The 25,170-nt window shown below is 47.5% G+C and overlaps 1 protein-coding gene across 1 annotated transcript in view; it reads left to right on the forward strand.

Annotated features, from left to right (window-relative positions):
- The window catches only part of si:dkey-230p4.1 (trichohyalin), a 40,003-nt gene that overhangs the window by 10,373 nt on the left and 4,460 nt on the right, over positions 1-25,170 (forward strand). The window contains exons 3-20 of the mRNA XM_056428899.1: positions 1,803-1,940; positions 2,588-2,665; positions 4,222-4,292; positions 4,360-4,525; positions 4,593-4,715; positions 6,010-6,140; positions 7,921-8,026; positions 8,597-8,725; positions 8,819-8,967; positions 9,107-9,235; positions 14,127-14,205; positions 14,491-14,568; positions 14,645-14,791; positions 18,763-18,872; positions 18,950-19,091; positions 19,415-19,608; positions 21,029-21,156; positions 21,567-25,170. The exon at positions 21,567-25,170 is cut by the window's right edge and continues 109 nt beyond it. Of these exons, the coding sequence (XP_056284874.1) occupies positions 1,803-1,940; positions 2,588-2,665; positions 4,222-4,292; positions 4,360-4,525; positions 4,593-4,715; positions 6,010-6,140; positions 7,921-8,026; positions 8,597-8,725; positions 8,819-8,967; positions 9,107-9,235; positions 14,127-14,205; positions 14,491-14,568; positions 14,645-14,791; positions 18,763-18,872; positions 18,950-19,091; positions 19,415-19,608; positions 21,029-21,156; positions 21,567-25,170 (5,702 nt within the window). The remainder of the gene's footprint in view (positions 1-1,802; positions 1,941-2,587; positions 2,666-4,221; positions 4,293-4,359; positions 4,526-4,592; positions 4,716-6,009; positions 6,141-7,920; positions 8,027-8,596; positions 8,726-8,818; positions 8,968-9,106; positions 9,236-14,126; positions 14,206-14,490; positions 14,569-14,644; positions 14,792-18,762; positions 18,873-18,949; positions 19,092-19,414; positions 19,609-21,028; positions 21,157-21,566) is intronic.

Genomic DNA, 25,170 nt, shown 5'->3' on the forward strand with positions numbered 1-25,170 from the left:
AAGATTTGGTGCTTCGGGGCCTTAATGCAAAGCGAGGGACATTCAATTCAATTCAATTCAGTTTATTTGTATAGCCCAATTTCACAAATTACAAATTTGTCTCGGAGTGCTTTACAATCTGTACACATAGACATCCCTGCCCCAAAACCTCACATCGGACCAGGAAAAACTCCCAAATAACCCTTCAGGGGGAAAAAAAAGGGAAGAAACCTGCAGGAGAGAACAGAGGAGGATCCCTCTCCAGGATGGACAGATGCAATAGATGTCATGTGTACAGAAGGACAGATTTAGAGTTAAATACATTCAATGAATATGACAGAGTGTATGAATAGTTCATAGTAGGCATATTCCACGATGGAGACCTCCACGATCCATCAGGCAGATGGCGGTGGGGAGGAGGAGTGGGCGGAGTCTCAACAGGACAGTGGCGCAGTCAGGAGCAGGAATTCCACGACCCAGACCTCGATGATCCATCAGGCAGATAGGATCTATGCCGTCTCATAGGGTCCGATGACCCCATGAGACGTGAAGTCACAAGGACTCCGGGGAGAAAGCAGAGTTAGTAACGTGTGATTGAGAGATGAACATTCATCCTTAAGGAGAGAAAAAAGAGGAGATAGGTACTCAGTGCATCCTAAACGTCCCCCGGCAGCTATAAGCCTATAGCAGCATATCAAGGGGCTGGACCAGGTGAACCTGATTCAGCCCTAACTATAAGCTCTGTCAAAGAGGAAGGTCTTAAGTCTACTCTTAAACGAGGTGACTGTGTCTGCCTCCCGGACTGAAGGTGAAGCTGGTTCCATAAAAGAGGAGCTTGATAACTAAAGGCTCTGGCTCCCATTCTACTTTTTAAGACTCTAGGAACTACAAGTAGTCCCACATTTAGTGAGCGTAGCTCTCTAGTGGGCAATATGGTACTACAAGCTCCTTAAGATATGATGGTGCATCACCAATCAAGGCTTTGTACGTTAAGAGAAGAATTTTAAAAGTGATTCTTGATTTTACTGGGAGCCAGTGCAGAGCAGCTAGTGCAGGAGTGATGTGATCTCTTTTCTTAGTTTAGTGAGAACACGAGCTGCAGCATTCTGGATCAACTGGAGGGACCTAAGAGATTTATTAGAGCAGCCTGATAATAAGGAGTTGACCTAAGAGACTTATAGAGCAGCCTGATAATAAGGAGTTGACCTAAGAGACTTATAGAGCAGCCTGATAATAAGGAGTTGCAGTAATCCAGTCTCGAAGTAACGAACGCGTGAACCAATTTTTCTGCATCTTTTTGAGACAAGATGTGCCTGATTTTTGAAATATTACGGAGATGAAAGAATGCAGTCCTTGGGATTTGCTTTACGTGGGAGTTAAAGGACAAGTCCCGATCAAAGATAACGCCAAGATTCTTTACAGTGGTGTTGGATGCCAGGGCAATGCCGTCTACAGAATCCACATCACCAGATAATTGATCTCTGAGGTGCTCAGGGCCGAGTAAAATTACTTCGGTTTTGTCTGAGTTTAACATCAAGAAGTTGCAGGTCATCCATGTTTTTATGTCTTTAAGACATGGGGTACTATGTATGTATTTTTATATTCTTAACATGATCATTGGGGTGAGGTCATATGATCATTGGGGGGAGGAGGGGGGAGGTCATGTGATCATTGGGGAGAGGAGGGGGTGAGGTCATGTGATCATTGGGGTGAGGAAGCTTCAATGCTTCCTTCCTTAGCTCCTTTAGCGTAGGAAACACTGGTTAGCAATAGACGTCGGAGGTAATTGACTAACCACGCGACGTCTCTCTCTCTCTCTCCAGCTGTACCAGTCAGTGTCTCCCTCCCTCGCCCTCTCTCTGCAGGGGGAGGGGGAGCAGAGGGAGTGGAAGAGGAGGGAGAGGGATGGTAGGGAGAGGGAGGCCCGGCAGGCTCTGCTCATCCACCGCCTGCAGAACAAGGTGAGTTCATCACTGGGGTCCAAACACGACGATCAGGAGAAACATGGAGGTGACAAACAACGGAAATGGTGACGAATAAAAAACTACATTTGTTTAATTTGTTTAAAACATAAAAAACTAAATTTGTGACGAATAAAAAAACAAAAATGGTGGCGAATATAAAACAAAATTTGGTGCTGGACAAAAATATAAAAAGTTGCATGACAAAAAAAAAATTGTGATGAATAAAATAAAAAAATGGTGACAGACAAAAAATTAATAATTTTGACTGACAAAATAAATGGTGACTAATAATACTTTTTTTTTGCTGCTGGACAACAAAAAAAGTGGTGCAGACAACAACAAAAAACTACATTGTGACGAACGAGAAAAAAAAATTGTGAAGAATAAATGTTAAGTGTGCGTGACAAAAAAACGAAAATGGTGAATGACACCCAAAAAAATTGTGATGAATAAAAAACTAAATTTGTGACAAAAAACTGAAATGGTGACTAATAAAAAAATAAAATAATAATGATTACAAAAAATAATTTGTGACGAATAAAAAAAAGGGGGGGGAATTAACAACAAAAATATTATAACGAATAAAAAAAGAAATGGTGATGGACAAAAAACTAAAGTGTGTGTGTGTGTGTGTGTGTGCACAGGTGTTGGAGTACAGAGATCAATGTCAACGATCGGAGCTCCAGCTGGAGGACGTAAACACACAACTGCTCAGCACCGAGGTACGAGTACTACTACTACTACGACTAAAACTACTAATACATTTACCTCTGAAACTACTGATAAAACTATACTCCAGGTGTTGTGTACTGTGGTCTCTGCAGTACTCCAGGTGTTGTGTACTGTGGTCTCTGCAGTACTCCAGGTGTTGTGTACTGTGGTCTCTGCAGTACTCCAGGTGTTGTGTACTGTGGTCTCTGTAGTACTCCAGGTGTTGTGTACTGCGGTCTCTGCAGTACTCCAGGTGTTGTGTACTGTGGTCTCTCTGCAGTACTCCAGGTGTTGTGTACTGTGGTCTCTGCAGTACTCCAGGTGTTGTGTACTGTGGTCTCTGTAGTACTCCAGGTGTTGTGTACTGTGGTCTCTGCAGTACTCCAGGTGTTGTGTACTGTGGTCTCTCTGCAGTACTCCAGGTGTTGTGTACTGTGGTCTCTGTAGTACTCCAGGTGTTGTGTACTGTGGTCTCTGCAGTACTCCAGGTGTTGTGTACTGCGGTCTCTGCAGTACTCCAGGTGTTGTGTACTGTGGTCCTGTAGTACTCCAGGTGTTGTGTACTGCGGTCTCTGCAGTACTCCAGGTGTTGTGTACTGTGGTCTCTCTGCAGTACTCCAGGTGTTGTGTACTGTGGTCTCTCTGCAGTACTCCAGGTGTTGTGTACTGCGGTCTCTGCAGTACTCCAGGTGTTGTGTACTGTGGTCTCTCTGCAGTACTCCAGGTGTTGTGTACTGTGGTCTCTGTAGTACTCCAGGTGTTGTGTACTGTGGTCTCTGCAGTACTCCAGGTGTTGTGTACTGTGGTCTCTCTGCAGTACTCCAGGTGTTGTGTACTGTGGTCTCTGCAGTACTCCAGGTGTTGTGTACTGTGGTCTCTGTAGTACTCCAGGTGTTGTGTACTGTGGTCTCTGCAGTACTCCAGGTGTTGTGTACTGCGGTCTCTGCAGTACTCCAGGTGTTGTGTACTGCGGTCTCTGCAGTACTCCAGGTGTTGTGTACTGTGGTCTCTGCAGTACTCCAGGTGTTGTGTACTGTGGTCTCTGTAGTACTCCAGGTGTTGTGTACTGTGGTCTCTGCAGTACTCCAGGTGTTGTGTACTGCGGTCTCTGTAGTACTCCAGGTGTTGTGTACTGTGGTCTCTCTGCAGTACTCCAGGTGTTGTGTACTGTGGTCTCTGCAGTACTCCAGGTGTTGTGTACTGTGGTCTCTCTGCAGTACTCCAGGTGTTGTGTACTGTGGTCTCTGCAGTACTCCAGGTGTTGTGTACTGTGGTCTCTCTGCAGTACTCCAGGTGTTGTGTACTGTGGTCTCTCTGCAGTACTCCAGGTGTTGTGTACTGTGGTCTCTCTGCAGTACTCCAGGTGTTGTGTACTGTGGTCTCTGCAGTACTCCAGGTGTTGTGTACTGTGGTCTCTCTGCAGTACTCCAGGTGTTGTGTACTGCGGTCTCTCTGCAGTACTCCAGGTGTTGTGTACTGCGGTCTCTGCAGTACTCCAGTTGTTGTGTACTGCGGTCTCTCTGCAGTACTCCAGGTGTGAACTGTATTTGTTGTGTTTCTTTTGTAGTGCAGGATTAGAGACGAACACAGCGACGCTCTGGAGAGCGCCCTCATCAGACTGGAGGAGGAGCAACAGAGGTGTGTGTGTGTGTGTGTGTTTGTGTGTGTGTGTGTGTGTGAGTCTCACCTGTGTGTCTCTCTTCAGGTCTCTTGGATTGGCGGACACCAACGCTCTCCTCCGGCAGCAGTTCAGCCAATCGGAGCAGGCCAACCTGGCCTTGAGGGAGGACCTCCAGAAGCTGACATCTGATTGGACCACGGCGTTGGAGGAGGCGGGGCATAGAGAGGATGATTGGCAGAGAGAGAGGGAGGTCTGTAGCGGGCTGTACTCTTGTTGTTGTGGCTCTTCAGGTGTACTGACCCCTGGTGGCCCCTCAGTGCCTCGCAGGTCACCTGGGGCAGCAGCAGGCGCGCCTGATGTCCGTCTGGAGGGCCGTGGTCGCCCTCAGGAGACACTGCCACGCCCTGAAGACCGCCGCCGACAGGTGTGTGGAGCAACCTGTTAGAGGAACAACCTGTTAGTGGAGCAACCTGTTAGAGGACCAACCTGTTAGAGGACCAACCTGTGAGAGGAACAACCTGTTAGAGGAGCAACCTGTTAGTGGAGCAACCTGTTAGAGGAACAACCTGTTAGTGGAGCAACCTGTTAGAGGAACAACCTGTTAGTGGAGCAACCTGTTAGAGGACCAACCTGTTAGAGGACCAACCTGTGAGAGGAACAACCTGTTAGAGGAGCAACCTGTTAGTGGAGCAACCTGTTAGAGGAACAACCTGTTAGTGGAGCAACCTGTTAGAGGAACAACCTGTTAGTGGAGCAACCTGTTAGAGGAACAACCTGTTAGTGGAGCAACCTGTTAGTGGAGCAACCTGTTAGAGGAACAACCTGTTAGTGGAGCAACCTGTTAGAGGAGCAACCTGTTAGTGGAGCAACCTGTTAGAGGAACAACCTGTTAGTGGAGCAACCTGTTAGAGGAACAACCTGTTAGTGGAGCAACCTGTACGAGGACCAACCTGTTCGTGGAGCAACCTGTTAGAGGAACAACCTGTTAGTGGAGCAACCTGTTAGAGGAACAACCTGTTAGAGGACCAACCTGTTAGAGGACCAACCTGTTAGAGGACCAACCTGTTAGAGGACCAACCTGTTAGAGGACCAACCTGATGCTATTTGACCAACCTGATGCTAGTTGACCAACCTGATGGAAGTTGACCAACCTGATGTTAGTTGACCAACCTGATGGAAGTTGACCAACCTGATGCTAGTTGACCAACCTGATGGAAGTTGACCAACCTGATGCTAGTTGACCAACCTGATGGAAGTTGACCAACCTGATGCTAGTTGACCAACCTGTTAGTTGACCAACCTGATGGAAGTTGACCAACCTGTTAGTTGACCAACCTGATGCTAGTTGACCAACCTGTTAGTTGACCAACCTGATGCTAGTTGACCAACCTGATGGAAGTTGACCAACCTGTTCGTTGACCAACCTGTTAGTTGACCAACCTGATGGAAGTTGACCAACCTGTCTCTGTCTGTTGACCAACCTGATGGAAGTTGAGGGCCAACCTGTTCGTTGACCAACCTGTCCAGCTGTGACCAACCTGATCTCTGAGGCTCAACCTCCTCCCTCCCCTCTTCTCCCTCCGACCTCCCTGACACTCTCTCTCCTCCAGCTGTGACTCCTCCCTCCTCTGAGGCTCAGCGTCTCTCCCCCTCTTCCTTCTCCCTCCACCCTCCTTCTCCTTTCTCCTGAGCTGGAGCACAGAGCAGGAGAGGTGGGAGGAGAAGGAGAAGAGGAGGGAGAAGGAGAGGGAGAAAGAGAGGAGAGAGGAGAAGGAGAGGGAGAAAGAGAGGAGGGAGGAGAAGGAGCAAGAGATTTCAGAGTTGAAGGTTCTTCATGAGACAAAAGTGTTCCAGCTGACAGAACGGTGAGTGTTGGTGAGCCGCTGCATGGTTTATAAATGATATTATATCCATGATATATATTATATATCGATGTAATATATATTATATATATATATATTAAATATATATTTAATGTATAATATGTAATCCATATATATATAATATATATACATATATAATATATTAAATAATTTATATAATATATATATATTTAAAATATTATATATTTAATGTATGATATTTAATCCATATATAATATATATATATAATATATATTAAATAATTTATATAATATGTATATTTAAAATATTATATATTTAATGTATAATATTTAATCCATATATATAATATATATATATTAGGGCTGTGAAACGATTAAAAATTTTAATCGGGTTAATCACAGGTTTTTGTGGATTAATCATGATTAATCACATATTACCGATATTCTCGGTATATTTTGTGAGAACATAGAGATTTATGACAAAAGACGGATATATACATTTATACATTCTTCTATACAATGGTGCTGCAACTCAGCAGTTATTTAGCAGTTTTCTTCCATATGGAACATGAATACATCTTCATCCTAAACAGAATGTTTAACCCTCCTGTTACCTTTCGGGTCAATTTGACCCCATTCAATGTTTAATGTCGGTGTTCTTTGGGGTCAATTTGACCCCAGGCTGTTTTTCACTGTGTCAAACATATAAGAAATATCAACTTTTTTATTTATTTAAAGGGTTATTTAGGTTGTCAACAAATAAACATAAAGTACCTCACACTTAAACTTGGGAAACAATATTAATTCTAATAATTTTCTGGAGGTTTTAATTGCTGGGGTCAAATTGACCCCGAGGGTAAAATATGTTAGTAAAGTAAAGGTAACAGGAGGGTTAAACAGAACATTTTCCTCTTGTTTGTCAACCATTAACTCCACCATGATACAATCTAAAGGCCTCTAGTCTTCCTCTAGCAGCTGCTGAGGCAAACTGACTGTGTGGGTTTTCTTCATGAACTGGGCCGTGATGAAAGGGACGGCGGGGACACCGCTGCAAAGCTGAAACCTCACCGCCCGGACAGGTGGACAGATTGACAAGTGACTTTTTTTTGCTCGGTCGATGCGGCGCGCGGAGCTCTGTGGCGCGAGACGGAGATCGATAAGTGTTAACGCAACGCGAAGAGACAGAAATGACATGCTGCTGTGGAGATACGATCAACAACAGACGTTTAGTTTAATAAAAGAACAAAGGCGTGCTCTAGAGAACATGTCAGGGGCGGGCCAATCTCTTTAATGTGATGCGATCTACCAACACTACGCGCGATCGACTGGCAGGTCGCGATCGACGTGTTGAGACCCTGATCTACAGGAAGTAAAAGTCGTAACAAGGTTTCCGGAGGTGAACCTGCGGAAGGATCATTACCGATGAACAGACCGTCTGCATGAGAGCGGACAGAGTTCAGATTGAAGTGGTGTATTGGAAGCTCATTTTGCAAGTGACTTTTTTTTCGTCCTGACGACCAACAACAGACGGATTGGAAGCTCATTCTGCGCATGCGTTAAATGCGTTAAAAAAAATAACGAGTTAAACCTGTAATTTAATTAACTGAGTTAACGCGTTATTTTTCACAGCACTAATATATATATAATATATTAAATCATTTATTTAATATATATGTATATATATATTTATAATACACATAATAGATTATATATATACATATTTATATTTAATATATTATATATTTATTATATAAATATATATATTAAATATTCAAATGTTTTGTTATGTGTTTGTCTTTCAGCATTGAGGAGCTGTCTCGCTCTCTGCAGAAGGAGGACTGTCAGGAGGAGAGACATCGAGACACGGAGAGGAGTCTTCAGTCAGTCAGCCAGGCTGTGGTCAAACTGGTGAGACACAGAGGTCACAGAGACAGAGGTCACAGAGGTCACAGATACATAGGTCACAGAGACGCAGAGGTCACAGAGACACAGAAGTCACAGAGGTCACATAGACAGGTCACAGAGGTCACAGAGACATAGGTCACAGATACACAGGTCACAGAGGTCACAGAGACGGAGGTCACATAGACAGGTCACAGAGACACAGAGGTCACAGAGACATAGGTCACAGAGGTCACAGAGACACAGGTCACAGAGACGGAGGTCACATAGACAGGTCACAGAGACACAGGTCACAGAGGTCACAGAGACAGAGGTCACATAGACAGGTCACAGAGACACAGAGGTCACAGAGACATAGGTCACAGAGACACAGGTCACAGAGGTCACAGAGACGGAGGTCACATTGACAGGTCACAGAGACACAGGTCACAGAGGTCACAGAGACAGAGGTCACATAGACAGGTCACAGAGACACAGAGGTCACAGAGACATAGGTCACAGAGGTCACATAGACAGGTCACAGAGACACAGAGATCACATAGACAGGTCACAGAGGTCGGTGTGTTCCTCCTCCAGTCCAGAGTGCTGGGCAGCAGCAGTCGGGCCGTGTCCCCGGACGGCGTCCTCAGTCTGGACCTGTCCTCCCTGCTGTCTGTGCTGTCCCACGCCGAGAGCGCCCTGCAGTGGAGACACGAGGAACTGCAGGTCGGTGCACAGGGAGCACGACCCACTCTGAGCCGCAGGGCAGAGGTCAAGATGGGGGCCATGACTGTGTGTGTGTGTGTGTGTGTTCCTAAGGGGGCGGAGCTCTCTCTGCGTAGGCTCCATGAGGAGAAGACAGCTGTTGAGCTACGACTGAAACAGCTGGAGGACGACAACCAGCTGCTGAATACACACTCCCAACACACACAGCTGGAGCTCACACACACTCTGGACCTCCTGAGCAGGTACACACACACACACACACACACACAGATCAACCTCTCATTTAGTTTGCAAGTTAAAGTGTTAACATGTAGGAATTAAAGGTACAGTTTGTGTGTGTGTCTGTGTGTGTTTGTGTGTTTGTGTGTGTGTGTGTCTCAGGGAGCGCGAGGCGTCGTCCTCACTGCGTCTCTGGTTGGAGGAGGTGCAGAAAGAGAAGGATCGTCTGAGGAAGGAGAGAGACAGACAGGAGGAGAGAAACAGAGAGCTGGAGGCGGAAACACTGAGACGGTATGAATTATACTATATATAATATACATAAATATTATTATATACAATTATATTATACGATACATAATATACATAAAGATTATTATATATAAATATTATATATAATTATATTATATATAATATATATAAATATTATTATAATTATACTACATATAAATAATATTATATATAATTATTTTATACTATACATAATATACATAAATATTATATACATTATAATTATACTATATATAATATACATAAATATTATTATATATAATTATACTATATATAATATACATAAATATTATATATAATATCATTAGAATATAGATAATTATTAGTGCTGTGAATAATAACGCGTTAACTCAGTTAATTCAATTACAGGTTGAGCTTCCAATCCACCACTTCAATCTGAACTCTGTCCGCTCTCATGCAGACGGTCTGTTCATCGGTAATGATCCTTCCGCAGGTTCACCTACGGAAACCTTGTCTTTTACTTCCTGTAGATCAGGGTCTCAACACGTCGATCGCGACCTGCCAGTCGATCGCGGCGTAGTGTCGGTAGATCGCATGACATTAAAAAGATTGGCCGCCCCTGACATGTTCTCTATAGCACGTCTTTGTTCTTTTATTAAACTAGACGTCTGTTGTTGATGGTATCTCCACAGCAGCATGTCATTTCTGTCTCTTCGCGTTGCGTTAACACTTATCGATCTCTGTCTCGCGCGCCACAGAGCTCCGTGCGCGCATCGGGACCGAGCAAAAAAAGTCACTTGTCAATCTGTCCACCTGTCCGGGCCGGTGAGGTTTCAGCTTTGCAGCGGTGTCCCGCCGTCCCTTTCATCACGGCCCAGTTCATGAAGAACACCCACACAGTCAGTTTGCCTCAGCAGCTGCTAGAGGAAGACTAGAGGCCTTTAGATTGTATCATGGTGGAGTTAATGGTTGACAAACAAGAGAAACATGTTCTGTTTAACCTCCTGTTACCTTTACATTTACTAACATATTTTACCCTCGGGGTCAATTTGACCCCAGCAATTAAAACCTCCAGAAAATTATTAGAATTAATATTGCTTCCCAAGTTTAAGTGTGAGGTACTTTATGTTTGTTTGTTGACTACCTAAATAGCCCTTTAAATAAATAAAAAGTTGATATTTCTTATATGTTTGACACAGTGAAAAACAGCCTGGGGTCAAATTGACCCCAAAGAACACCGACATTAAACATTGAATGGGGTCAAATTGACCCGAAAGGTAACAGGAGGGTTAAACATTCTGTTTAGGATGAAGATGTATTAATGTTCCATATGGAAGAAAACTGCTAAATAACTGCTGAGTTGCAGCACCATTGTATAGAAGAATGTATAAATGTATATATCCGTCTTTTGTCATAAATCTCTATGTTCTCACAAAATATACCGAGAATATCGGTAATATGTGATTAATCATGATTAATCCACAAAAACATGTGATTAACCCGATAAAAATTTTTACTCGTTTCACAGCCCTAATAATTATACTATATATGATAAAATATAATTATATATAATTATATTATACTATATGTAATACTATATATGATAAAATATTATTATATATAATAAAATATAATTATTATATATAATACTATAATATATATAATTGTATAATATATTAATTAGGGCTGTCAATCGATTAAAAAAAAGTAACTAATTAATCGCACACTTTGAAATTCATTAATCGCGATTAAAAGGTTTTTTTTTCTTCTGAAGACTAAATCTTCTAAATGAACGAGTAATCCCTTCAGACAGCGTGTATTTCAGACACTTGTTTAATTATATTATTTTTTAAAGACAAAACTTCACACAGAGCTGTGTTTTTAAAGAAGCTCCAACCTATAAAGTGCCAGCGAGGTATTTAATATCGTGGATGATAAATTGTTTCTTCAGTGAAACATCAGATTAGTAAACAAGGTGTATTTGAGACCCCATTGGTCCTGTCATCTTTAACACTGAACAGCAGAACCAGTGGCCTTGGTAAACTGACCAATATGTCACGTTAACCCTCTGGAGGCTGGGCTCATTTTCTCGATTTTACAAAACAATGTAAATTCACCTTTTAAAGTCTTTTGCATGTGACACACCCCAGTGTTTCCCCGCCATTCTATCAGGGTGAGGCCCCGCCCCCCTGTCATGTTCTCTATAGCGCCAGATTACAGCAGAAGTAATGTACGGTTCTTTCCTTAAAGAGGTCTTTGTTCTTGTCTTAAACTAAACGTCTGTTGTTGGTCGTCTCTCCAGCAGAAGTAATGTACGGTTCTTTCCTTAAAGAGGTCTTTGTTCTTGTCTTAAACTAAACGTCTGTTGTTGGTCGTCTCTCCAGCAGCGTGTCATTCTGTCTCCACGTGTCGGTCACTCTTCTCTCTCCGTCTCGCCGCAGAGCTCCATGTCGGCGTGTCTGCGCGCGCATCGGGCGGAGCAACAACAAAGTCCCCTTTACCTTCCGCCCCGCGTCACCGACACGTCGCCCTCTGCTTCTCTGTGAATATGGAGGAGCAGACCGGAGGAAGGAGGCGGACTGCCGCGGCTTGACACTCACAGGAGTGAAACAACTTCAACGCACACCGGAAGTAAACAAAGTTGCGTTAATTGCGTTAAAATATTTTAGTGCGTTAATCGCGGCCAAATTAATCGCATAGATTAACGCGTTAACGCTGACAGCCCTAATATTAATATATATACACTACCGTTCAAAAGTTTGGGATCACCCAGACAATTTCATGTTTTCCATGAAAACTCACACTTTTATTTATCAAATGAGTTGCAAAATGTATCGAATATATAGTCAAGACATTGACAAGGTTAGAAATAATGATTTGTATTTGAAGAATTAATTTTTTTCTTCAAACTTTGCTTTCGTCAAAGAATGCTCCTTTTGCAGCAATTCCAGCATTGCAGACCTTTGTCATTCTAGCTGTTAATTTGTTGAGGTAATCTGTTGAAATGTCACCCCACGCTTCCTGAAGCACCGCCACAAGTTGGATTGGCTTGATGGGCACTTCTTGCGGACCATACGGTCAAGCTGCTCCCACAACAGCTCCATGGGGTTGAGATCTGGTGACTGTGCTGGCCACTCCATTACAGACAGCAAGCTGCCTGCTTCTTCCCTCAATAGTTCTTCACAATGTGGAGGTGTGCTTTGGGTCATTGTCCTGTTGGAGGAGGACATTGGCTCCAATCAAGCGCTGCCCACAGGGTATGGCATGGCGTTGCAAAATGGAGTGATAGCCTTCCTTATTTAAAATCCCTTTGACCTGGTACAAATCTCCCACTTTCCCAGCACCAAAGCAGCCCCAGACCATCACATGACCTCCACCATGCTTGACAGATGGTGTCAGGCACTCTTCCAGCATCTTTTCACCTGTTCTCGTCTCACAAATGTTCTTCTGTGTGATCCAAACACCTCAAACTTGGATTCATCTGTCCAGAACACCTTTTCCAATCTTCCTCTGTCCAATGCCTGTGTTCTTTGCCCATACCAATCTTTTCTTTTATTGGCCAGTCTCAGATATGGCTTTTCTTTGCCACTCTGCCTAGAAGGCCAGCATCCCGGAGTCGCCTCTTCACTGTCGACGCTGACACTGGCGTTTTGGGTACCATTTAAAGAAGCTGCCAGTTGAGGACCTGTGAGGCGTCTATTTCTCAAACTAGAGACTCTAATGTACTTGTCTTCTTGCTGAGTTGTGCACGGGGCCTCCCACTTCTCTTTCTGCTCTGGTTAGAGCCCGTTTGTGCTGTTCTCTGAAGGAGTAGTACACACCGCTGGAGGACATTTTCAGTTTCTTTGCAATTTTCGCATGGAATAGCCTTCATTTCTAAGAACAAGAATAGACTGGCGAGTTTCACATGAAAGTTCTTTTTTTCTGGCCATTTTGAGAGTCTTATCGAACCCACAAATGTGATGCTCCAGATAATCAACTAGCTCAAAGGAAGGCCAGTTTTATAGCTTCTCTCATCAGCAAAAGAGTTTTCAGCTGTGCTAACATAATTGCACAAGGGTTTTCAAGGGTTTTCTAATCAGACATTAGTCTTCTAAGGCGATTAGCAAACACAATGTACCATTAGAACACTGGAGTGATCGTTGATGGAAATGGGCCTCTATACACCTCTGGAGATATTTCATTAGAAACCAGACGTTTCCACCTAGAATAGTCATTTACCACATTAACAATGTATAGAGGGTATTTATGATTGATTTAATGTTATCTTCATTGAAAAAAAACAATGCTTTTCTTTGAAAAATAAGGACATTTCTAAGTGATCCCAAACTTTTGAACGGTAGTGTACAGGACTGTCTCAGAAAATTAGAATATTGTGATAAAGTTCTTTATTTTCTGTAATGCAATTAAAAAAACAAAATGTCATGCATTCTGGATTCATTACAAATCAACTGAAATATTGCAAGCCTTTTATTCTTTTAATATTGCTGATTATGGCTTACAGCTTAAGAAAACTCAAATATCCTACTTCTAAATATTAGAATATCATGAAAAAGTATACTAGTAGGGTATTAAACAAATCACTTGAATCGTCTAATTAACTCGAAACACCTGGAAACACATTTTCAAATGTTTGATTTTGTTTTGCTGTTATAAATCTTTTTTTTTACTTGGTCTGAGGAAATATTCAAATTTTATGAGATAGGATTTTAGAGTTTTCTTAAGCTGTAAGCCATAATCAGCAATATTAAAAGAATAAAAGGCTTGCAATATTTCAGTTGATTTGTAATGAATCCAGAATGCATGACATTTTTGTTTTTTTAATTGCATTACAGAAAATAAAGAACTTTATCACAATATTCTAATTTTCTGAGACAGTCCTGTATATGTATATATATATATAAATAAAATAATATATATTATATATTATTAGAGTGGAGGCTGAAGTGTTGGAGAACGTCCAGCTGACGGAGAGAGAGACTCTCCTCCGGATGGAGATCCACTCCCTGAAGGTGATCAGTGCTCTCCTCCTCCTCTCCTTCGTTTCTCCTCCTCTTCATCTCTCCTCCTCCTCTTCATCTCTCCCCCTCCTCTTCCTGCTCCTCCTCCTCTTCATCTCTCCTCCTCCTCTCTTCCTCCTCCTCTCCTCCTGCTCCGACACTTCTCCTCCTCCTCTCCTTCATCTCTCCTCTTCCTCCTCTCCTTCTCTTCCTCCTCTCCTTCATCCCTCCTCCTCCTCTCGTTCATCCATTGATGCTATGACGGAGGCGAGAGGTCATCCCCCTCTCTCCCTCTAGGGGGCGCTGGAGCAGCAGCTGCTGGACCGGCAGAGAGCAGAAGAAGAAGCCTCCGACTCCAGAGACGCCCTGCAGAAGGTACCAGGCGCCCGGGCGACGGAGTCTCAGCCAATCAGACGCTAAGTTGACTACCCCCGTGTCCCGCCCCCTTCAGGCCAGAGGCAGCGTGGTGAGCCTCTCCTCCTCCCAGTGCGCGTTGAGGAAGGAGGCGCAGGAGGAGCGCCACGCGCTGGACAAGATGGCCGCCCTGAACGCCTCGCTGGCGCTGGACAAGAAGGAGCTGAACCAACAGCTGCTGCAGGTACGGGCGCTGCCTGGCTCAAGGGCACGCCTGTCTCTCTCACCTGTCTCTCTCTCCTGTCTCTCTCTCCTGTCTCTCTCACCTGTCTCTCTCACCTGTCTCTCTCTCCTGTCTCTCTCACCTGTCTCTCTCACCTGTCTCTCTCACCTGTCTCTCCTGTCTCTCACCTGTCTCTCTCACCTGTCTCTCACCTGTCTCTCTCACCTGTCTCTCTCACCTGTCTCTCACCTGTCTCTCTCTCCTGTCTCTCTCCTGTCTCTCTCCTGTCTCTCTCTCCTGTCTCTCTCACCTGTCTCTCTCTCCTGTCTCTCTCACCTGTCTCTCTCTCCTGTCTCTCTCACTCTCCTGTCTCTCTCACCTGTCTCTCTCTCCTGTCTCTCACCTGTCTCTCTCTCTCCTGTCTCTCTCCTGTCTCTCTCTCCTGTCTCTCTCTCCTGTCTCTCTCTCCTGTCTCTCTCACACCTGTCTCTCTCCTGTCTCTCTCTCCTGTCTCTCTCACCTGTCTCTCTCCTGTCTCTCTCTCACCTGTCTCTCTCACCTGTCTCTCTCTCTCCTGTCTCTCTCTCCTGTCTCTCTCACCTGTCTCTCTCTCTCCTGTCTCTCTCACCTGTCTCTCTCTCTCCTGTCTCTCTCACCTGTCTCTCTCACCTGTCTCTCTCTCTCCTGTCTCTCTCACCTGTCTCTCTCTCTCTCCTGTCTCTCACCTGTCTCTCTCTCCTGGGTGCTCACCTGTCTCTCTCTCCTGTCTCTCTCCTGTCTCTCACCTGTCTCTCCTGTCTCTCTCTCCTGTCTCTCTCACCTGTCTCTCTCACCTGTCTCTCTCTCCTGTCTCTCTCACCTGTCTCTCTCTCCTGTCTCTCTCTCCTGTCTCTCTCCTGTCTCTCTCACCTGTCTCTCTCACCTGTCTCTCTCACCTGTCTCTCACCTGTCTCTCTCACCTGTCTCTCTCTCCTGTCTCTCTCACCTGTCTCTCTCTCTCCTGTCTCTCACCTGTCTCTCTCTCACCTGTCTCTCTCTCCTGGGTGCTCACCTGTCTCTCTCTCCTGTCTCTCTCTCCTGTCTCTCTCTCACCTGTCTCTCTCTCTCCTGTCTCTCTCACCTGTCTCTCTCACCTGTCTCTCTCTCACCTGTCTCTCTCTCCTGTCTCTCTCTCCTGTCTCTCTCACCTGTCTCTCTCCTGTCTCTCTCACCTGTCTCTCTCACCTGTCTCTCTCACCTGTCTCTCTCTCCTGTCTCTCTCTCCTGTCTCTCTCCTGTCTCTCTCACCTGTCTCTCTCTCCTGTCTCTCACCTGTCTCTCTCTCCTGTCTCTCTCACCTGTCTCTCTCTCCTGTCTCTCTCCTGTCTCTCACCTGTCTCTCTCACCTGTCTCTCTCTCTCCTGTCTCTCTCACCTGTCTCTCTCTCCTGTCTCTCTCACCTGTCTCTCTCCTGTCTCTCTCTCTCCTGTCTCTCTCTCCTGTCTCTCTCCCTGGGTGCTCACCTGTCTCTCTCAACCTGTCTCTCTCCTGTCTCTCTCTCACCTGTCTCTCTCTCTCTCTCCTGTCTCTCTCCTGTCTCTCTCTCTCTCCTGTCTCTCTCCTGTCTCTCTCTCTCCTGTCTCTCTCCTCTCTCTCTCCTGTCTCTCTCTCCTGTCTCTCTCTCCTGTCTCTCTCCTGTCTCTCTCTCCTGTCTCTCTCTCTCCTGTCTCTCTCTCCTGTCTCTCTCACCTGTCTCTCTCTCCTGTCTCTCTCCTGTCTCTCTCTCCTGTCTCTCTCTCTCCTGTCTCTCTATCACCTGTCTCTCTCTCTCTCCTGTCTCTCTCTCTCCTGTCTCTCTCACCTGTCTCTCTCTGTCTCTCTCCTGTCTCTCTCTCACCTGTCTCTCTCACCTGTCTCTCTCTCACCTGTCTCTCTCTCCTGTCTCTCTCCTGTCTCTCTCTCCTGTCTCTCTCACCTGTCTCTCTCTCTCCTGTCTCTCTCTCCTGTCTCTCTCTCTCCTGTCTCTCTCTCCTGTCTCTCTCACCTGTCTCTCTCTCCTGTCTCTCTCTCCTGTCTCTCTCTCCTGTCTCTCTCTCCTGTCTCTCTCTCTCCTGTCTCTCTCTCACCTGTCTCTCTCTCCTGTCTCTCTCACCTGTCTCTCTCTCCTGTCTCTCTCTCTCCTGTCTCTCTCTCCTGTCTCTCTCCTGTCTCTCTCCTGTCTCTCTCTCTCCTGTCTCTCTCTCTCCTGTCTCTCTCTCTCTCCTGTCTCTCTCCTGTCTCTCTCTCTCTCCTGTCTCTCTCTCCTGTCTCTCTCTCCTGTCTCTCTCTCCTGTCTCTCACCTGTCTCTCTCTCTCCTGTCTCTCTCCTGTCTCTCCTGTCTCTCTCACCTGTCTCTCTCCTGTCTCTCTCTCCTGTCTCTCACCTGTCTCTCTCACCTGTCTCTCTCACCTGTCTCTCCTGTCTCTCTCACCTGTCTCTCTCTCCTGTCTCTCTCTCCTGTCTCTCACCTGTCTCTCTCACCTGTCTCTCTCTCACCTGTCTCTCTCTCCTGTCTCTCTCTCTCCTGTCTCTCCTGTCTCTCTCTCCTGTCTCTCTCCTGTCTCTCTCTCCTGTCTCTCTCCTGTCTCCTGTCTCTCTCTCCTGTCTCTCTCCTGTCTCTCTCTCCTGTCTCTCTCTCCTGTCTCTCACCTGTCTCTCTCCTTCTCTCTCCTCTCTCTCCTGTCTCTCTCTCCTGTCTCTCACCTGTCTCTCTCACCTGTCTCTCTCTCACCTGTCTCTCTCTCCTGTCTCTCTCACCTGTCTCTCCTCTCTCTCCTCTCTCACCTGTCTCTCTCTCTGTCTCTCTCTCCTGTCTCTCTCCTGTCTCTCTCACCTGTCTCTCTCTCCTGTCTCTCTCACCTGTCTCTCTCTCTCCTGTCTCTCTCTCCTGTCTCTCTCACCTGTCTCTCTCACCTGTCTCTCTCTCTCCTGTCTCTCTCACCTGTCTCTCTCTCCTGTCTCTCTCTCCTGTCTCTCACCTGTCTCTCTCCTGTCTCTCTCACCTGTCTCTCTCCTGTCTCTCTCCTGTCTCTCTCACCTGTCTCTCTCTCACCTGTCTCTCTCTCCTGTCTCTCTCCTGTCTCTCTCACCTGTCTCTCTCTCCTGTCTCTCTCTCCTGTCTCTCTCTCACCTGTCTCTCTCTCCTGTCTCTCTCACCTGTCTCTCTCACCTGTCTCTCTCCTGTCTCTCTCCTGTCTCTCTCTCACCTGTCTCTCTCTCCTGTCTCTCTCTCACCTGTCTCTCTCTCTCTCTCCTGTCTCTCTCTCCTGACTCTCTCTCTCTCTCCTGTCTCTCTCCCACCTGTCTCTCTCACCTGTCTCTCTCACCTGTCTCTCTCCTGTCTCTCTCTCTCCTGTCTCTCTCTCCTGTCTCTCTCACCTGTCTCTCTCCTGTCTCTCTCCTGTCTCTCTCACCTCTCTCTCTCTCCTGTCTCTCTCACCTGTCTCTCTCTCCCTGGGTGCTCACCTGTCTCTCTCCTGTCTCTCTCTCCTGTCTCTCTCACCTGTCTCTCTCCTGTCTCTCTCTCCTGTCTCTCTCACCTGTCTCTCTCTCCTGTCTCTCTCTCCTGTCTCTCTCACCTGTCTCTCTCTCCTGTCTCTCTCACCTGTCTCTCTCACCTGTCTCTCTCTCCTGTCTCTCTCTCCTGTCTCTCTCTCACCTGTCTCTCTCACCTGTCTCTCTCTCTCCTGTCTCTCTCACCTGTCTCTCTCACCTGTCTCTCTCTCCTGTCTCTCTCACCTGTCTCTCTCTCCTGTCTCTCACCTGTCTCTCTCCTGTCTCTCTCACCTGTCTCTCTCACCTGTCTCTCTCTCTCCTGTCTCTCTCCTGTCTCTCTCACCTGTCTCTCTCTCCTGTCTCTCTCTCCTGTCTCTCTCACCTGTCTCTCTCTCCTGTCTCTCTCACCTGTCTCTCTCACCTGTCTCTCTCTCCTGTCTCTCTCACCTGTCTCTCACACCTGTCTGTCTGTCTGCAGCTGGAGGGTGAGCTGTCAGACAGCCAATCACAGCTGAGGTCAGTGAGGTCAGAGGTCATCTCTCTGCAGAGGGAGGTCAAGACCCTCCACCTGGACCTCGCCCAGCTCAGGTGAGTCTGGTGGATGATCAATAATCATTGATTCTGATCACCGATCCTGGATATTGATCTCTATTGGCTCCTGTTAGAGCTCAACGAGAGGAGGAGGCCGACATCGTCCGTCAGCTCCGAGGAGGAGAGAGAGAGATGGAGAGAACGCTGGAGGAGGAGAAGAGGCTGTTGGTCTCCCTGAAGGAGGAGAGAGGGAGGGATGAAGATCAGCTGGAGGAGGTGAAGAGGAGGTCATGTGACCGCGGTCCACCTGTGTGATGCCCCGTGTGTAACGTGTGTGTGTGTGTGTGTCTGTGTGTGACGTGTGTGTGTCTGTGTGTGTGTGTGTGTGTGTGTGTGTGTGTGTGTGTGTGTGTGTGTATGTGTGTGACGTGTGTGTGTGTGTGTGTGTGTTTGTGTGTGACGTGTATGTGTGTGACGTGTATGTGTGTGTGTGTGTATGTGTGTGTGACGTCTGTGTGTGTGTGTGTGTGTGTGTGTGTGTCTGTGTGTGTGTGTTTGTGTGTGTGACGTCTGTGTGTGTGTGTCTGTGGGGTCCTCAGCTCTCCTCCCAGCATGCCTCAGTGTGTGTGGAGCTGAAGGAGGCGCAGCAGCAGCTGAGGCAGCAGGAGGAGGAGCTGAGGAGGAGAGAGCGGCAGCAGGAGGAGCAGCGGTGGGAGAGCAGGAGGCAGCAGGAGGAGCAGGAGCACCTCCTGAGAGAGAGGGAGCAGCTGCAGGAGGAGCAGAAGGAGCTCAGGTACTGATCACAATACCTCTCTATGCACACACATTGTGTCCTTGTACCTCAGGTGTGTCCTTGTACCTCAGGTGTGTCCTTGTACCTCAGGTGTGTGCTTGTACCTCAGGTGTGTCCTTGTACCTCAGGTGTGTCCTTGTACCTCAGGTGTGTGCTTGTACCTCAGGTGTGTCCTTGTACCTCAGGTGTGTCCTTGTACCTCAGGTGTGTACTTGTACCTCAGGTGTGTGCTTGTACCTCAGGTGTGTGCTTGTACCTCAGGTGTGTCCTTGTACCTCAGGTGTGTCCTTGTACCTCAGGTGTGTCCTTGTACCTCAGGTGTGTGCTTGTACCTCAGGTGTGTCCTTGTACCTCAGGTGTGTACTTGTACCTCAGGTGTGTACTTGTACCTCAGGTGTGTCCTTGTACCTCAGGTGTGTGCTTGTACCTCAGGTGTGTCCTTGTACCTCAGGTGTGTCCTTGTACCTCAGGTGTGTCCTTGTACCTCAGGTGTGTACTTGTACCTCAGGTGTGTACTTGTACCTCAGGTGTGTACTTGTACCTCAGGTGTGTCCTTGTACCTCAGGTGTGTACTTGTACCTCAGGTGTGTCCTTGTACCTCAGGTGTGTAATTGTACCTCAGGTGTGTCCTTGTACCTCAGGTGTGTCCTTGTACCTCAGGTGTGTACTTGTACCTCAGGTGTGTACTTGTACCTCAGGTGTGTCCTTGTACCTCAGGTGTGTCCTTGTACCTCAGGTGTGTCCTTGTACCTCAGGTGTGTACTTGTACCTCAGGTGTGTACTTGTACCTCAGGTGTGTCCTTGTACCTCAGGTGTGTCCTTGTACCTCAGGTGTGTACTTGTACCTCAGGTGTGTACTTGTACCTCAGGTGTGTCCTTGTACCTCAGGTGTGTCCTTGTACCTCAGGTGTGTCCTTGTACCTCAGGTGTGTCCTTGTACCTCAGGTGTGTCCTTGTACCTCAGGTGTGTCCTTGTACCTCAGGTGTGTACTTGTACCTCAGGTGTGTCCTTGTACCTCAGGTGTGTCCTTGTACCTCAGGTGTGTCCTTGTACCTCAGGTGTGTCCTTGTACCTCAGGTGTGTGCTTGTACCTCAGGTGTGTACTTGTACCTCAGGTGTGTGCTTGTACCTCAGGTGTGTCCTTGTACCTCAGGTGTGTCCTTGTACCTCAGGTGTGTACTTGTACCTCAGGTGTGTACTTGTACCTCAGGTGTGTCCTTGTACCTCAGGTTTGTACTTGTACCTCAGGTGTGTACTTGTACCTCAGGTGTGTACTTGTACCTCAGGTGTGTCCTTGTACCTCAGGTGTGTCCTTGTATCTCAGGTGTGTCCTTGTACCTCAGGTGTGTCCTTGTACCTCAGGTGTGTCCTTGTACCTCAGGTGTGTACTTGTACCTCAGGTGTGTACTTGTACCTCAGGTGTGTGCTGGAGGCCCTGCAGCAGCAGCTCCACCAGCAGGTGGAGCAGCTCTCCCAGTCGGAGGTGGACAGGAGTCAGCTGGTCACTCGGGTCGTCACCGTGCAGCAGGTCAAAGCAGCGCTACAGGGTCAGTCCTTCATCATCACCTTCATCATCATGCTGATCATTATCTAACATGTCACACCTCTTTGTGCGTCATCTATAATGATTTAGTGGTTTTTTACTCCTCTGGTGAAGCCCCGCCCCCATCTCCTCTGATTGGCTGGTTACTTTGAGGGCGGGTCTGAAATATATCAATTCATAGTATCAGAATAAGCAATAGTCTTTATATAGTAATTATTGTAGTATATTATTTATAGTAGTATCAGTAGTATTTATTTAAGTAGTAGTAGTATCAGTAGTACTTCTAGTATTGTAGAAATTGTAGTATCTGTGTCTTTGTTTATTTAGAAAAGTGCTATACAAGTCAGAATTATTATTATTATAACATAATAAGTTGTGTTTTTAACATCAGTGTTTTGTGCTTTTATTTTGAAGGGGAGATCGAGTGTCTACGAGCAGAGCTGGAGAGAACGACGACCAGGAGAGAAGAGGAGGAGGAGAGGAGGAAAGAGGAGAGGAAGAGCAGTGAAGAGGAAAAGGAGGCTCTGAGGGGAGAAACTGAGAGGCTGACGGAGGAGGTGGAAGACCTGAAGAGGAGGAGGAGAAGGGAGGAGGAGGAGGAGAAGAAGGCCTGGCAGAGAGAGAGGGAGGCTCTGAGCGAGGAGCTAGGGATGAGGGACGGAGAGGTGGAGGCACTGAGGAGGCGCACAGAGGGGCTGATGGAGGAGGAGCGAGACAGACAGAAGGAGGTGGAGAGGCTGAGGGAGGAGGTGAAGAGGACCGAGGTCAGGCTGAGGGAAGAGGAGGTGAAGTGGGAGGAGGAGGTGAAGAGGGTGGAGGTCAGGCTGAGAGAAGAGGAGGTGAAGTGGGAGGAGGAGGTGAAGAGGGTGGAGGTCAGGCTGAGAGAAGAGGAGGTGAAGAGGGTAGAGGTCAGGCTGAGAGAAGAGGAGGTGAAGAGGGAGGAGGAGGTGAAGAGGGCGGAGGTCAGGCTGAGAGAAGAGGAGGTGAAGAGGGTAGAGGTCAGGCTGAGAGAAGAGGAGGTGAAGAGGGAGGAGGTCAGGCTGAGAGAAGAGGAGGTGAAGAGGGTAGAGGTCAGGCTCAGAGAAGAGGAGGTGAAGAGGGAGGAGGAGGTGAAGAGGGCGGAGGTCAGGCTGAGAGAAGAGGAGGTGAAGAGGGTAGAGGTCAGGCTGAGAGAAGAGGAGGTGAAGAGGGAGGAGGTCAGGCTGAGAGAAGAGGAGGTGAAGAGGGAGGAGGAGGTGAAGAGGGCGGAGGTCAGGCTGAGAGAAGAGGAGGTGAAGAGGGCGGAGGTCAGGCTAAGAGAAGAGGAGGTGAAGAGGGTGGAGGTCAGGCTAAGAGAAGAGGAGGTGAAGAGGGAGGAGGAGGTGAAGAGGAAGGAGGAGGTGGAGGCGCTCTGCGACCGGATGGAAAGATTAGAAAGAGAGAAGGAGGAGAGGTTGAGGAGTGAAGCAGAGGAGGTGAAAAGATGGAGGAGGAGGGTGGAGGAGGTGGAGGAGGAGATCAACAGACTGAGGAAAGAAACCTCTGCGCTACAGGAGGAGAAACGACAGAGAGAGAGACTGCAAGAAAAAGAGGAGGCGAGGAAGAGGAGACTAGAGGAGGAGGTGGAGCTGCTGAGGGTGAGGCTGAGTGTGGCCAAGGAGGAGGAGGAGGAGGTGAAGGAGCAGGTGGAGCGGAGGGAGCGCAGCCTGGAGCGACAGATGAGCGCCGTGAGGGAGAGGGAGGAGGAGGTGGAGGAGCTGAAGGAGCAGCTGAGGTTGGCTGTGGAGCAGAAGGAGGAGGGAGAAAGGGAGCGTCAGGAGGCGCACGCCAAACTGAAGCAGAGCGCGAGGAGGGAGGAGCAGCAGGAGGCGCTGCTGAAAGAAACATTGGCGTTCCTCAAGAAGGAGAGGAGGGAGGGAGGAGAAAAGGATGTGACCATCTCCTCCCAGGCCAGGGAGCTGCAGGAGGCGCGGGCTGAAGGAGAGGGAGCAAAGAGGAGAGCCAGAGAGAGGGAGGAGGCCTGCGACGGGCTGGAGGAGGAGGTGAAAGAGTCGAGGGAGAAGGCTGAGCGAAGCTTTAAGGAGGTGGCGAAGGGCAACCGTATCCTGAAGGAGCGAGAGGAGGAGGCGCAGCACCTACGAGCTATGCTAAAAGAGATGGAGGAGGAGGACGGGAGAGAGAGGGAGGCGCTCAGGAGAATGGAGGTGGAGAAGAGGAGAAGGCTGGACGACAAGATGTTAGAGGTGGAGGAGGAGAAGAAAAGCCTCGAGGAGAAAGTGAGACGGGTGGAGGAGGAGCTGGAGGAGGTGAAGGAGGCCCTGTGGAGAGCAAGGGAGGAGAAGAGGAGGTTGGATGACAGATTAGAGGAGATGGAGGTGCAGGAGAAAAGAGAGGATTTGAGGAGGACGGAGGAGGAGAAAGAGGAGCAAGGGAGATTGGTGGAAGCTGGGAGAAGTCAGCACCTCCTTTTGGAGGAAAGAGAGAGGTCCAGAACGAGAGCGCTAGAGGAGGAGAAGGCGAGACTGTGGAGGAGCGAGAGGGAGGTGAAATCTCTCAGGCAGGAGGTGCAGAAGGAAGAAAGGAAGAATAAGGAGATCCAGGAGGAGATGACAACCCTCAAAGAGGAGGAACAGAGGAGGGAAGAGGAGACGCAGGAAGAGCTGAGGAGGGCTGAGAAGGAGGTGGTAGCTCTAAGAGAGGAGGTGAAAAGAGAACAATGTGAGAAAAAGGAGGCACAGGAGGAGTGGAGGCGGAGGGAGGAGGCCCAGGAGGAGCTGAGGAGGATGAAGAGCGAGGATACAGTGACTGCTCTAAGAGAGGAGGTGCAAAAGGAGCAAAGAGAGAAGATGGAGGCGCAGAAGGAGCTGATGAGAAGAGAAGACATGACATCACTCAGAGAGGAGGTGCAGAAGGAGAAGGAGTATGTACAAGAGACATTAATGATGAAAGAGAAGGAGATGACTGCTCTCAGAGAGGAGGTGCAGAAGGAGAAGGAGTATGTACAGGAGACATTAATGATGAAAGAGAAGGAGGTGACTGCTCTCAGAGAGGAGGTGCAGAAGGAGAAGGAGTATGTACAGGAGACATTAATGAGGACGGAGAAGGAGGTGCAGAAGGAGAAGGAGTATTTACAGGAGACATTAATGATGAAAGAGAAGGAGGTGACTGCTCTTAGAGAGGAGGTGCAGAAGGAGAAGGAGTATGTACAGGAGACATTAATGAGGACGGAGAAGGAGGTGCAGAAGGACCAAAGAGAGAAGATGGAGGCACAGGAGGAGCTGATGAAAAGAAGAGAAGACATGACATCACTCAGAGAGGAGGTGCAGAAGGAGCACAAGGAGAAGGAGTATGTACAAGAGACATTAATGAGGACAGAGAAGGAGGTGACTGCTCTCAAAGAGGAGGTGCAGAAGGAGAAGGAGTATGTACAGGAGACATTAATGAGGACGAAGAAGGAGGTGACTGCTCTTAGAGAGGAGGTGCAGAAGGAGAAGGAGTATGTACAGGAGACATTAATGAGGACGAAGAAGGAGGTGATTGCTCTCAAAGAGGAGGTGCATAAAGAGCACAAGGAGAAGGAGTATGTACAAGAGACATTAATGAGGACAGAGAAGGAGGTGCAGAAGGACCAAAGAGAGAAGATGGAGGCGCAGGAGGAGCTGATGAAGAGAAGAGAAGAAGACATGACATCACTCAGAGAGGAGGAGCGCAAGGAGAAGGTGTATGTACAAGAGGCATTAATGAGGACGGAGAAGGAGGTGCAGAAGGAGAAGGAGTATTTACAGGAGACATTAATGAGGATGGAGAAGGAGGTGACTGCTCTCAGAGAGGAGGTGCGTAAAGAGCACAAGGAGAAGGAGTATGTACAAGAGACATTAATGAGGACAGAGAAGGAGGTGCAGAAGGACCAAAGAGAGAAGATGGAGGCGCAGGAGGAGCTGATGAAAAGAAGAGAAGAAGACATGACATCACTCAGAGAGGAGGAGCGCAAGGAGAAGGAGTATGTACAAGAGGCATTAATGAGGACGGAGAAGGAGGT

This window comes from Pseudoliparis swirei, chromosome 2 (genome assembly GCF_029220125.1).
Source record: "Pseudoliparis swirei isolate HS2019 ecotype Mariana Trench chromosome 2, NWPU_hadal_v1, whole genome shotgun sequence".
In the NCBI taxonomy this organism is placed as follows: Eukaryota; Metazoa; Chordata; class Actinopteri; order Perciformes; family Liparidae; genus Pseudoliparis; species Pseudoliparis swirei.